The sequence below is a fragment of the Hyla sarda genome, chromosome 4 (assembly GCF_029499605.1).
Source record: "Hyla sarda isolate aHylSar1 chromosome 4, aHylSar1.hap1, whole genome shotgun sequence".
Lineage (NCBI taxonomy): Eukaryota > Metazoa > Chordata > Amphibia > Anura > Hylidae > Hyla > Hyla sarda.
In genome coordinates, this window is record NC_079192.1 from 96,542,412 (window position 1) to 96,557,223 (window position 14,812).

The 14,812-nt window shown below is 43.6% G+C and overlaps 1 protein-coding gene across 1 annotated transcript in view; it reads right to left on the minus strand.

Annotated features, from left to right (window-relative positions):
* Positions 1-398: 398 nt before the first annotated feature.
* The window catches only part of SMAD6 (SMAD family member 6), a 69,682-nt gene continuing 55,268 nt past the window's right edge, over positions 399-14,812 (minus strand). Inside the window, exon 4 of the mRNA XM_056571661.1 lies at positions 399-1,980. Coding sequence (XP_056427636.1) covers positions 1,439-1,980 — 542 coding nt within the window. The 3' untranslated portion in view covers positions 399-1,438. The remainder of the gene's footprint in view (positions 1,981-14,812) is intronic.

Sequence of the window (14,812 nt, forward strand, 5' to 3'; positions counted from 1 at the left end):
CATGCAACCATCAGGCTACTTTCCAATTTTTTTCTTTTGCAAAAATACCCTAAAAACGCCACAGATGCCTCAGCCAGATGTTAGCTGACAGTCAATTGGGATTTAGGAAACGCCAAACCCCCTTGGCATTTTATTTAACTCATCTTTGGCATTTTTCTGCAGTTTGGGGCTCAGTGGCAGTTTTTTTTGTTTATTTTTTTGATACGATCTTGTCATCTCTCTTCATAGAAGTTGATTAGAGAAGAAAGGAAAAAAAACTCCATGTGGGTTCAGAATTGGCGTTTCTCCAATAGTAATCCTTGAGTCACATGATGAAAGAATCATATATCTAAGTACCCACCCTAAAAAAAAAAAACACACACTTATGTGCCCTTCACCTGACCACGATTGATTTTTATTCCCTGAAAGAAAAACAAAAAGGATTGGCACTATACAGCAAACAGAGATCTTGAAATCTGATATTGATACAAAGCGTATCCTAAATGTTGTAACTTTTTATAATACAGAGGATAACCCTTACTGAAACTCTTAAATTACTTTTTAAAGTGCATTCAGATTACTAGGAAGTGAGCAGTATATACTTTCTTAATAACGTAGCTTTCACATGCGGTTTTACTATACGGTTTTGTGTTTATTGATTATGTGCTGGAAGAACTGTAAAAGCCAAAGTGCATTTTATTTGTATTTAGGTTCATATACACATTGCACCATACATAAATAATGACATTGTAAAAATGACTCCGTATTTACAAGTATAATATATATTTCCATATAATATATAAACATTTTATATTAAATCTAGGGCATGGTATTTGGGAGAGTCCTTTTTGTGAGGAGTATGTGTAGTAGTGTAGATCCCTCGTTCAAAAGGGAATTAACTAATTCAATTGCCAGGGGCCTGTAATACATTGCAAAGCTGAACAAAAAGGCAAGCAAGGCAGCCCAGGCCCTAATGGCAAGAAAAGGTTAATTATTATGGCACCTGAAAGGTTAATGTGACATTATGCCGTCCCATTTTGTGAGCATGGAGGTGTCATTTTGTAACCATGTGCATAGTTGTGCAGCACCAAGGTGTTCACAGCCGTGTTCTTCAAACATGCAGGATAAAATGGCGGCTACAGCCAAGAGCATGAGGAAACAAGGCGAATTGAGGGTTAAATCTAAAAGAAGAAAATGGCTCCATGGTTCCACAGTTTACATCAGAGTATTCATGTTGAAAACCTTATCATCTGGCAAGGAGGCATGATATCCACTGTTATTAACATGCATGTTGATGTATACATTATAAATAAGGCAATGCATGCCTCCATGACAGACAATGGGTTAACCAGGGGCCTTCCTTACCAATCTGTCCGCTGGAAATGGTGTGTATCCTTCTTTGTTAATACACCAGTTGAATGAAGAAGAAAAAAATTGTACAAAATTTGCGGACTGGTTGCTACCGTCCTAACAACACTTCCAACCAGCATGGGCATGAAGTGATCATCTGGCGAGAGTAGCATGGTCCCCAGCCCTTAGCAAAACTGATGCGTATACTGTTAGGGTCATATGGTCCGTCTGTATATTCCGGGGGTGCAGGGAGATGCTGTAAGATGCACAACTTTTTATAGTCAAACACTTTGAGGGAATAGCCAGGCATCACCTTGCGCACAACAAGGGAGCGGCAGGTGGGTGAATCAAGAGTTGGAGAGTTAACAAAAATGGGATGGTCACTGCGGTTATAGGCCCACACCCCATCTGACTCCTTGCTCAGCACAATACCCAATCCAATCTTCCCTCGTGTCCTGGAAGCAGCCTCACTCCGATTCTCCAGATTCAACTGGCCAAGACAGAAGCCGCTCCCTTGAGGTAGATCATAGAAGATGCTGACTGAAGGCTGACACACAGCATAAAGACGGCCCACGCGGGTCCTGTGCTCCCAGTAGGCTACGCTGCACCAATGGCCCTGCTTACTTGAGTCGAGAGAAAGACTGGTGTCAACTGTGGAAAGAGGGAGAAAAAAAATTACTATTTCATAACAGTTTGCCAAATTGTACAAACATAAGACTAAGTGACACTGTAGATATATTGTTTAAAATATGCACGAATCCAGAGCTACAGCTTATATTATGACGCACACTTCCATTCACAGTTCTCCTGGTGGTCATAGGGACTGACAAACCTGTCCTCAGAAAACACATTTCATTTTTTTTTTTTTTTTTTTTTTTTTTTTTTCTGGCATTTAATAATAAAAAAATTAATAAAATAATAAATAAATAAATAAATAAATAAATAAATGTGCCCACCACCCTAAATTGTTCAGAAAATATATTTTCCATTGAAAAAAAATAAAAATAAAAAAAATCGCCACTCCCCCTCACATAGACTCTCATTGAGAGGGCGTGATGTGATGTCAAGAGGGGTGTGGTCACAACCCCACCACCCGCACCCGGTGTTCTAAACGAATGCCAGGTGCTGCACAGAGATCACAGGGGTCCCAGCGGTGGGACCCCACCGCAATCAGACATCTTATAAATTAAAGGGTTACTCAGCTCCCCAGCGTCCAGAACATTGAGTTCCGAACACTGTGTGCAGGCTTCCATGTTCAGGCCCGCCCCCTCGTGACGTCACAGCATGCCCCCTCAATGAACGTCTATGGGAAGGGGGCGTGGCAGCCACCACGCCCCCTTCCCATAGACTTTCACGAGGGGGCAGGCCTGAACATGGAAGCCTGCACACAGTGTTCGGAACTCAATGTTCCGGATACTGGGTAGCGGAGTAAACCTTTAAGATGTCTAGGGGCGGAGTACCCCTTTAAGCTCTGAAGTACTGCAGTTTCAGACTATAACAGACATAATGGAATGTACTTTATGGTGGATCACTAACTGTCCTAAATTCATCCATCCTCTGTAAAAGTTTCCAAACTAGGATGCCTCCAGCTGTTGCATGCTGGGAGTTGTAGTTTAGCAACAGCTGAAGGCATCCTGATTAGAAAACACCGTACTATGATCTAACTTCCATCACATTAAACACCACCGATACATTTATCAACTGTTATTCCATTATACAGAACTTTGACTAGTTTATGAACCATGTGCGTTTCCTGAGGAACATTTCTTCTGCTGATCATACAAGTCAGACGAAAACTAAAAATGTAGAATGAGAAAAGAAACCTTTTGTGCGAATCAAAGTAGCGCGGTGCCCCTTTAAAGAATGTGCAATTCCCTTTTGTGCAGAAGCCGCTAGCTGGTTTTCAATTAACTGGAGTGATAAGACCGAATGAGGGAGGAAAGAGGAAGGAGATAAGACATAAGCAAAATGTTCAGGAGAAGGATACCAGAGCCTGATTAGGGTTACACCAACATGCCAGACCTCATACCCTGCCCTGGGCCCCTCACACAGGAAGCTGCCTCCTCCTGCGGCCATTGAGAGGAAAAGTAGGGCAAGGGGAAGGGATCAACGCAAAGCTCGTAAGAAACATACATTTAGACGTAGGGGAGAGGTCACCCTAAGATAAACACTCTTTGGATATTAAGTAGTGTTCTAACGAAAACAATCAAGTAACCATTTAGAAATTGAGAGACACATTCTCAGGACGTCTCAGGACTATTTAAGAAAAAAAAAAAAACACGACGTAGGTTCTTATTCATTGAGCATCCCCAGGATAATCCCTGATCTACTCACATTTGGGATCTCGCGGCAGTGCTTGGGGACGACCCCCCCACCCCCTCAGGAGAGAACCATATGATTTTACTTTTAGGCCTGGCTGTTCCTGCCTAAATGGAAAGTCTGTGACAGCAGTTTGGAAAGGACATCAAAGGGCTCTGTGGTCTGAAAAGGAGACGGCTCCTGTAGAGTGTGCACATCCTAAATCTTCGCAGTCTTCCTGGCAAAAATCAGAGAGGGGGGGAGGGGGGCGGGCAGGGCATAACCTTTCCTGCCAGGGACTTATGTAATGACATAATAACCAGAGGCATTTTACTGAGTGAGGTATAGGTAAAAGAGATGGCACTGCTCAAGACTGGGTGCAAGTTCGGTAAACAAACATTTATCTGTATTGCTGGTATATACTGCAGTATAGAACACAGTTTCGAGCAGTGTACTACAGAGATTCATAGGATGGGGTGGACGTATAGTAATCGACAATAGTTATGGCCATTTAAAGTGGTACTCAAGTGTCAAATCACAGGGGGGGGACTAAAAGCTGTAAAACTTTGATCACTTTAATAAGGGTTTCCCAACCAATGTGCCTCTAGCCGTTGCAAAACTACAACTTCCAGCATGCCCGGACAGCCTTTGGCTGTCCGGGCATGCTGGTCGTTGTAGTTTGCAACAGCTGGAGGCACCCTGGTTGGGAAACACTGACTTATATAATGCTTTGGTATACACATCAGCAATTCTTTACAGTGCCTATTACACTGCAGGAACAATTGATAAATCTTTTTGGCGCCATCACTTGTCATCCACATGTCCTCTGTTACACGCGGAGAGTTGTGGCTGATGGGCCACAATTTTTTGATGGCTCAAAAAGACCTGATCAGCCGCCAAATGAGTGTTTTCCAGGGCCTCTTGCCCTATCACACAGGGTGATGTCAGCCCGTTTAGCCAAAAAGCCCATGTAAAAGAGTCTTTACTAATGGTACAATTAAATTTAAATTTTGGGCCGAAACCGAAAATTTGGGATTTGCCTTGTTGAAACCAGAAAAAAATATATATATCTTGCCTCATCCACTTTTAGAGTTTTGTTTTTTTTAGCACAATTGTATTTAGTGGTGCACCAAAATGAAAATATTGGCCAAAAACTGACCTACAACTACAACTTCCAGCAGGTTGTGCTACAGGGCAGTGTTCTGCAACCTGGGTCTTTGTAGCTTGTGCAGCAGTACAGCTCCCAGGAGACAATGACAACTACCAACAATGCATATGGGGCAGTGACACAATATAGTGCATGTGCTGCTATAGTACAATTTATGGTTGTCAGGACATGCTGGGAGTTGTAGTTCTGTACTAGCTGCAGAGCCACAGGTTGCAGATCACTTCTTTATCACAGTACCTGCACAACTACATACAATGTTATCCTTTCTTTTCAGTTTTTAGAGCCCCTTTAGCTCTACACATCATCGTCATCATTATCATCATGACAGGTTCTTAAGCCACAATTCACTCACAACTCAGCCAAACCTATTATAATTAAAGGCTCTTGAACCAGTATAATCACAACTCAGCCCCCTCTGGACCCCTCTCCACACAGGAGAAAATACTTTTGGCTCCTCCTACTTTTGCCTCTGCCGAGAAGGAGTTGGTTTATCTGGCCCGCCCCAGCCGCAATCCCCGCCTCACAAAATTATCGTCATATATTTTCTTTTCGGCATTACGCTTTTCAGCTACCCTTTTTCGGTCACTAATTTTCGGCAGCCAAAATTTCGGTGCGTCAACTGGTCTTTGCAAGATTTCTACAAGACTTTAAACTGTGCTAGCAAAGACTACATGGATCAGGTTCTTGTTGATCTGTTCCATTGCTGACAAAAACTTATATGTGGGGCTTAAAGTGGGCAGGCCTAATAATCTTTGTGTCCTACTGTAGACATGGATAAAAGGGGGAGGCTCCTGCTGCAGCCAGTTCTTCTACAGCTAGACAGAGAAGAGGGGGACATAGCTGATCTATGGATGATTTATAGCGATAGTGATGATTATAGGCAGCCTCATACCGAGACCCTAGTCATCAGGTATAATCTAGAGTGGGGTCCTGGCAAGGGTGGTTTTGTTTCCCCATTGCATTTTCTTGCAAAACTTTTTTTCTCTAAACATAAAAAAAATTCTTAATGGCACATATTCTTATGATATTCTAGTGTCAAAAATGTTTTTGGAGTCAACATATTTGACCAAGCAGCTGCCTGCCTTCAATGTAAATGGGCAGCTTTACTGATATTGCTACATTTAAATGAAGACTTTTAATGTGTCCTTATAGCACAAAGTTATCGACAGCAACAAACTGCAGTTAACAACCCAATACCATCTGAAGACCATTTTGACTTTAAACTTTTGGGTTATAGCAAAATCAGGACGATTTTGAATTCCTCACACAAAATCTCAGTCACTCCATCTGTGGGTTCCTATCAACATCCATGACACCACTCATCTTCTCATTCCAATCTTTATCCTCAATTAAAAACCAGCTGCCCGCTGCACTGATCCCTCCTGGCGCAGTCAACCGCACCAAGATGTTGCCAGAATCAAAAGGTGCTGTAAAATAAGACTATACTAAAAAGAAAAATTGGAAAATTGGCACAATGCCTTAGTAAAGGAACTTGCCTAATGTGTAAAACAAAAGCCAGTCAACAAGCTACAGTTTGTTTCTACAAGCTCCCTATTAACATTGACATGTGCGATTGCCAAAACAAACCTTACCTGCTTAGCCATTAAAGCTGCACATACGAAATCTGGAAAAGATTATATTTAAGAGCTATGTGGCATGCTGTGGATTTTCCTTATGGAAAATCTGCAGCATTTAAGACTCACTGAGCAAATTAAGATAGCAAATTCCTTGCTGAATTTCCTTTGCGGATCCGCCATCTATTCGCACTGAGGAAATGACTTGGAAAATCTGAAATCCTCTACTTCTCCATGCAGAAACCAGTGCACACTAAGGGCTCGTTCACACTGCAGAAATCAGCGGGCAGAGCTCCACCTGCTGAATATCCATGTGCAGCAGGCTCCTCTGAAGCCATCAGCATTAGGACGGCGTGAACATGTGCAAAAAAAAGAGCTTGCACGAAAAAATATTTTGCACAAACTGACCACACTGAGCTGATGCAGAGGATGATAGATTCCCCTATGCGTTTAAGAAAATGTTAAAAACTGCTGAATAATTGCAGAGTTTGACTTCCCCATTTAAGTCAATAGGGAAAATATGCAATAAATCCATAGCTTCTCCAAGACTAAAGTTGACAAGCTGCCTACTCTAAATTTGCATCACTGGTTAGTTTCTGGACAGATTTCTGCTGCACAATTTGGGGAAAATGTGCGATTGCGATTATGGAGGTAAATAATGCGATTTCGATATAGCACTATAATAAACAAATGGTGAAATCCCCCCAATTTCATGTCCAATTGCCCCCATTTAATTTCTATCCCCCAATGTCACGTCTATTCCCCAATTCACATCCGACTATTTCATATCCACACACACCCATTTTACATCCCCCATTTCATGTGAATCCCCCATTTCACATCTTCCCTATTAATGTTAAGTTGTGGTGCGGGGGGGGGAAACATGGAAAAAAAATTATTCTCACCTAGCCCCGCAGATCCCGTTCTCCTCCATGCAGTCCAGTGTCTTATGAAATTTACAGGACCTTCCTGCTCAGCCAATTACTGGCTTGTCACATGACACCGCTGGAAAGGTCCTGGATTCAGTTGATTGTCGAGAGCAGAAAAGATTCCGGGACCGAATGGAGCAGAAGGGGATCTGCGGCAGACCTACAGGGATCGGGGCTGAGTGAGCATCAGGTTTTTTTATGTTTCCCCCATTCCTATTACTTCGGACAGTGTCTCCCAACCAGGGTGCCTCAGGCTGATGCAAAACTACAACTCCCAGCATGCTGGGAGTTTTAGTTTGCAACAATTGGAGGCCCCCTGGTTGGGAAACATTGACTTAGCATTTGAATTTTGGATGCATTGTGATGTATTGTGCAGTCACAATAGAAATATTAACCTAACCATTTTATTCATTGCTCGAGCTACATTAAAAAAAATTATTGAGCAGCTATGGGAAATACAGATATGACCTTTTATTAACGTTCAAATATTCCTAAAACCTAACTTTTTAGGAACTGCAGGGGTGTGGAAATTTTATAAAAAACTACTTGTCCACGGGACTAAAATGGAGCAAAATCTACTTGTCCCTCATGACGATCCACTTGTCCGGCCAATTTTCGCTTTTACACTCTCGTTTTTTTCCTCCTCGCCCTATAATAGCCATAACTACCTACTATAATGACACCTTTTAATTTTTCAATAACATATTCTCCGAACCAAAATATATATATATATATTAAGGGAAGTGAAATTGAAATAGTAAAAGATAATTTTGCAGATTTGGTGGTTTTTCTTTTCTGCGCCATTTACCTTGTGGTCATATAACATGTTAGTTTTATACTTTAGGCGCCTGATTACAGCAATACCAGATTTGTATCGTTTACGTCATGTTTTACTAATTCTGGACTTTTTCAAAATTTTTTAATTGCCATTTTTTAACCCCTGTAGCTTTATTTTTTTTTTCCACATACCAGGCTGTATGAGGGCTCATTTTTTGCGCCATAATCTGTTTTTTGTATCGGTACCATTTTGGTATTGATCTGACTTTTTAATCGCTTTTTAACTTTTTTTTCTGGGATATTATAAAAATTGCAAATCTGTGGTTTGGTATTTTTTTTTACATTTACCGTACGGGATACATAATGTTATATTTTAATAGGTTGTACAATTACGCACGAAGCGATACCAAATATGTTTATTTTTATTATGTTTACATGTTTTTATATAGGAAAAGGGGATGATTTGAACTTTTAACATGGAAGGGGTTAATGCAGCGGTCTTCAAACTGTGGCCCTCCAGATGTTGCAAAACTACAACTCCCAGCATGCCCGGACAGCCAACGGCTGTCCTGGCATGCTGGGAATTGTAGTTTTGTAACATCTGGAGGGGCACAGTTTGAAGACCACTAGGTTAATGTGTGTCTTTCAAACTTTTATTAAAACTTTTTTATTTTATTTATTTATTTTTTACACTTTATTACACTTATAGGAGGAATCATTAGATTCCTCAGGCAGATTAATAGAGTTCTATTGAACTCTATTAATCTGTGTGCTCTGTGATCCATTGATAGAGCCTGGTCCAGCCAGGATCTATCAATGACAGAGCGGGACAGGAGGAAGCAGAGGTAAGTCCTCCGGCTACCTCCATAGTGGATCGCCCCCCCCAGCGATCGCGCTGGGGGGGGGGGGGGGGCGATCCACCCCACTAGCCCACCAGGGAGCATTCAACTGTCCCTTTAGACGCCGCTGTCAGCTTTGACAGCGGCGATCTAAAGGGTTAATAGCCAGCCGCGGCGATCGCCGCATGCTGGCTATTAGCGGCGGCCCCCGGCTACTGTGAACAGCCGGGGGCTGCAGAGTATGGAGCGGGCAAGAATCCCGAGCCCGCTCCATACATACTGCAGAGCGCCGCAAGCATCTCCCCGTGCAGACGTGCGGGGAGTGAAGGCAGAGGACGCAGGTCTGCACGGGGAGAAATAAGCCACGCCCCCTCATCTCCCCCCCGAACGTCTGCAGAGCAGGGGAGAGAAGACAAATACACAGCTTCTCATCTCCCCTGCCCTGCTTCCGAGGACACAGGCTGCAGCGTATGGAGCGGGCAGGAGTCGGGATCCCGCTCCATACAAACTGCAGATCGCAACCGCACTTGTCAGGTCCGGCCCTGCTTGCCCGAAGCCGGGCTAAGGGCCGGACAAATTCACCTGCCCGGCGCCCAAAACTGCTTGTCCCGGGCGTCGGGCGATAGAAATTCCACATCCCTGAACTGTGAATCCGATGTTTAAAACACACACTTTGGCCCGGTGTAAAAGTTCAGGTAGTGGTGTTGCAGCAAGAACAAATTCTGTGATAATAAGAAAGTATCTCTCTATGTATGATCACTGAAGGTGCACGTATATGAATAGTAGTGCACACACAGGGTATACACACTCGTTACTCCCCTCCTTACACAGTCAGGATCCTGTGGTCTCTTCTATGCAGAGGTTTTTGGTTTAAAAGCAGGATAAAAGCAGGATGTTTGTCTGAGGTTACCCTGCCCTCAAATAAACATCCCACAGCAGCCTCATCCCAGGCACAGGCTGAGCAGTGTGAAATTGCTGGCTCCATTCTGCATTGCTTCCATATCCTGCCTGTGCTGAGCGGGGCACGTCTTCTAGAGAAGCAAGGGCTTGAGAGATCTGGGGGGGAAAGCAGAGGAATGTATACGAGGGGAGGAGTACATCAATGTAGCAAGGGAGAAAGTAAAACAAGAGGAATTTAACTGGCGCAAGGACTAGGAATGTTGGGTGGGGGAGTGGAAGAAATGACTGCTTGAAAGGTAGGTCAGAAAAGCAAAGAGTAGGCAAAAAAAAAAAAGTATAAGAAGGGGGCAGAGGAAGTGTGTTTGGGTACGTAAAGGACTAGGAAATACCAACAAGTCTTGGTGAAGGAGTCTAGTGTTGCTCTTTTCATCTATCACGGAAAGGCCTCTCATTGATGAAGCTTTAACAGGTCGCACATTCTGACTAAGCTATTCACATCGCTTCCCAGGTTATATAGGCTACACTAAACTAGAACGTGTAATAATAAACAAGAGGATCAGAGGAGAAAATCTTCTATAGACTTAAGGTGACCATATATTCTAGATCATTGTTAGCCAACAGCTATGTCTTCCATTCCCCTGTACACGGGGTTGTGTTCTGAATGGGAAGAATCCACCTCCAGAGTCCAACATGTCTGACCTTTTACTCTTTCTGCGTCTGCCTTTAAGGGGGAGTTGTGAGGCTAACATACACATCAAAGCAGGTTCAGACGACTTTAATGTAATAAAAATACAAAGGATTCTAAAAAGGATAGTCCATCACTTCAGATCAATGAAGCTACATTTGTTATTTGTTACATCCTCAAAAAGAACGACACGTGTAAAATCCTGTTTACACTGCATGCATTAACTAGCCGAAACGTTTCGGACCAGCTCAGTCACCCTAGAAACATGGCACAGGTTCATGGATATAAATTGCTGGTCTATACAAATTTGAGGCATGTGCTGTACATTTATATACACTAGCTACATAATGTAGCAGTGACATATAAATACAGCAGGCATGTGTGAACACCTTTAAAATCATACCAAGTAGCATGGCAGGGATGTGGAAATCGTATCGGCAGGTGAATTCTTCAGGCATTTAGCCCTGCTTCGGGCAAGCAGGGCTAAATGCCTAAAGAATTCACATTTAACAGGGCAATCAATTTTGCCCTGTAACTAAACTCCTATAGACCGCAGCTGTGCACTGCAGCCTATAGCAAGCCGCGCAGGATGACAGCATCCCGGCGCAGGCGCGTGCGACAACGTCACTCATTGCACGCCCCTCCGTTCGGACAACAGTGACCGCCAAGCCCCTGAGCCTGCCGGAGCACACATGGGGCGAGATGACAGGTAGCAGGGGATCAGAGAAGAGCTGAGGTTTGTTAATAATGTGGTACAAGAGAGGAGACGGGGTTGGGCTGAAATATAATGACACGATGGGTATCAGAGGGGAGTATAATGACACAGGGGGCATCAAGGAGGGGAATATGACACAGGGGGAATCAGAGGGGGGAGAATATAATGACACAGGGGGCATCAGAGGGGGGGGGATATAATGACACAGGGGGCATCAGAGGGGGGAATATGATGGCGCAGGGGGCATCGGGGGGGGGGCAATAAAATAACACGGGGCATCAGAGGGGGGGGGAATATAATGGCGCAAGGGGCATCGGGGGGGGGGGGGGGGTAAAATAAAGGCGCAGGGTGCCCTACTTGATCCCTACCTGATAAAAGGGACATACCTACCTGAAGGGGGACTACCTACTTAAAGGAATACTGTAGTGCAAAATAACGTCCCCATAAGCGATACATCGCGGGGGTCTGACGGCTGGGACAATCCCCCCATCTCTTGTATGAGGCCCCAGCGGACGGCATGAAGTGAATGTTCCGTCCCTGCATGACATGGCTGCAGAAATGCCCCCTCCATTTATCTATGGGATACATGGGGGGGGCATGCCGGCCGTTGAGTCATGCGGACAAGCCCCCCTTCCTGCCGGGGCCCCTTACATGAGATTGCGGGGAGGGGTTTTCCCCAGCGGTCAGTATAAGTCATTTTGCACTGCTGTATTCCTTTAATGGGGCGGACTTACTTGTCAGGGAACCTATTCATCTAATGGGGTGATTAATAAAAGACCTTATTTACATACTATTTGGGTTAAAATTATTTTGTACCAGGACAAGTGGATTGTTATGATGGACAAGTAGATTCTGCTCAGTTTTAGTCCCTTGGACTTTTTTATTTTTTATTTATTTTTTTTATTTCCAGACCCCTGTATTGCTCTAAACATTGGCTCCCAATGCTTTCCACAGTTTTATTATTGAAGCTGGGAAGTTGTTTATTTGATATCTTTACTTTATTCCACTCTCCTTTGTGTTTGGAAGGGAAGGCGGTGTACACAATTGGCTGTGATATCAGTATGAAGAAACCAGGTAGTAGGTTAAAACTTTAATGAATGACAGCAGTAGATTCCATGACAATTTGGACGCACGTGATCTATTTATAGGACCCCCCCCAAACACACACACCGACGTCACGCAATAGGAAAGGCTCTTAGAAAGGTTGGCGACTGGGAATATTCCCTGCACTATAAAGGACAATGGGCTTCCTGTTTCTCAGGGCTCAAAACTTGTAAGACAATAACAGATGAGAACCAGGGGGCCTGTCCTTAAAAAGCATTCACACAGTGTGAAGAAATGCCCGACATGACATTTAACACACATAAAGCATGTCGTTGACTTTACCAACTAAAGACCATAAACAACCGCTGATCACCTTAAAAGCATCAGGAACCCACGAAGTAGGAAAACCAAGAACTACTGACAAAATTTAACTAAAGGAGCACATACACATTTAGATTTAAACCCCAATAAATAAATAGTTTTTAGCCAAAACTATTGTTTATTGGGTGAAACGTAACATGATCATTTTAGATTACCATTAACAGCACAAAAACTTTAGAGTTCAGGAAATAACTTTTTGAGAACATTTGTGTTGTAGACTAAAAAATTCTTAGAACATTCCCAGAAAGACACTTGTTCTTTATCTGAGGTCACTAACCAGGTATGGCCAGTCTGAACAGTAGGGGCCTATAAGTGTATGGCTATGCATTTGGCCTAGTTTAGGAGCCATGATGAGTGCCGCTAGTATTCTCTTCCCATTTCCCTTTCAGTGTACCTCTAGTATGCATACTGACCAATGCAAAAGTTTAGAAATAATCTTCACATCAGAGATGTCGGTTTTTGCCCTTTCGACAGACTAGCCAACACTTTTGGTTGCACAATTTAATAGAAAATAGATTGCCTTATCACTATGTAGTTGGAATGGCTAAGACAACCATGGCCCTCATTTACTTAGAAAATCGGGTTGTAAGTCTATCTTGCTTTTTTACCCGACTGCATTTTTCCCCTGATATTTATTATTATGTCGCATCCTGTTTGTCGCACGTGGGTTTTGTAGGTTTTGGTTTCCAACTCCTCTGAGTTGTCGGGAAAAAATCCACAACAATTCAACAAATTCAGGTTGGAAACCTTTCTAAATACGTGGGAAAGCTCAGCAATGTCGGGTTACGCCCTTTTTCGGGTTTGGGAGAATCCACATCGGGTCTGTCTGGAAAAAATGTTGCATAGTGTTGCAGACTGGCGCACGATGTCTGCGACATGTCGCAGACAAAGATGCGCCAAAAAAACCCGACAAAACAAGTCAGGTTTAGAATAGTAAATGAGGGCCAATATCTTGCATGGACTATGCAAAAACCTAGTATTCTTAGAGTGTTACTGTGATTAAAAACCACTTTTTACATGTCGATCGGACATGTCAAAAGTTGTTGATCGCGCACTCTCACTCTTGAGCTATTAGCCGGGGAAGCAGGCGGCATTGCGGTTCACTTCCGGCTGTCCCAGAGAAGTACATAACTCGGCTTAGACTTCTAGGCAGAGCAATGGACGGCTCTCTTGGCCTGCTTCCCTGGCTAATCACTCCGGAGTGAGACTCTGCGCAAACAACAAATGCTGACACTCTGATAGACAGGATAAAAGTAGTTTTTACTGGCATGTGCTTCATGCATTGGGCTGTCCGGGCATGCTGGGAGTGGTAGTTTTGCAACATCTGGAGGTCCGCAGGTTGAAGACCACTGGACTATGAGATCACCAGAGACACCCGAGTACTGTACTCAAATATCTCTAGCGCTCTCTGAGACAATGCATGGAGTGTGTGCCGACCCACTGCTCCATTTCTGCGAGTCTGGGTCATAGCGGGGGTCCCAGTGGAAAGAACCCACCACGATCAGACATCTCTCGCCTATCCTGTGAATAATAGATATGTTTTAATACTATGTTAGGCCCCTGAGATGTAAGCATGTGAATTCCTGCAGCTTGTACCTATGTGAAAGATTCTCTTAACCTTCTCAAAGTTGGTATGACTAAATGTGTCTAACAGGTCTAAAATGAGTACAATACAGGTTATGAAGACAGTACAGTGATCCCTCAACTTACAATGGCCTCAACATACAATGGTTTATTCTGGACCATTGTAACTTGAAACCAGACTCAACATACAATGTTACAGACAGTCCAGATCTGTGATAGACATGTCAATGGCTGAAAGAACTGACCAATCAGATGGGCATTCACTGGTAAAACACCTGTATTACTGAAGTGCATGCACTGACTGGTGTATGGTAGCGCCCCCTACAGTACAGGGAGGTATTACATGTTCTGTACTCTTTACCTGTGCCAGGGTTAGCCGCTCCTTTGGACACCAGGTGAGGGTGACTCCATGATACTTTTTTGGGACACTTTGTGTACTGTACAGGACCCCGAAGAAGCTCCTGTCCTCTACATAGACCAGTGTTTTAACAATCAGGGTACCCCCAGCTGTTGCAAAACTACAACTCCCAGCATGCCCGAACAGCCAAAGGCTGTCCGGGCATGCTGGGAGTTGTAGTTTTGCAACAGC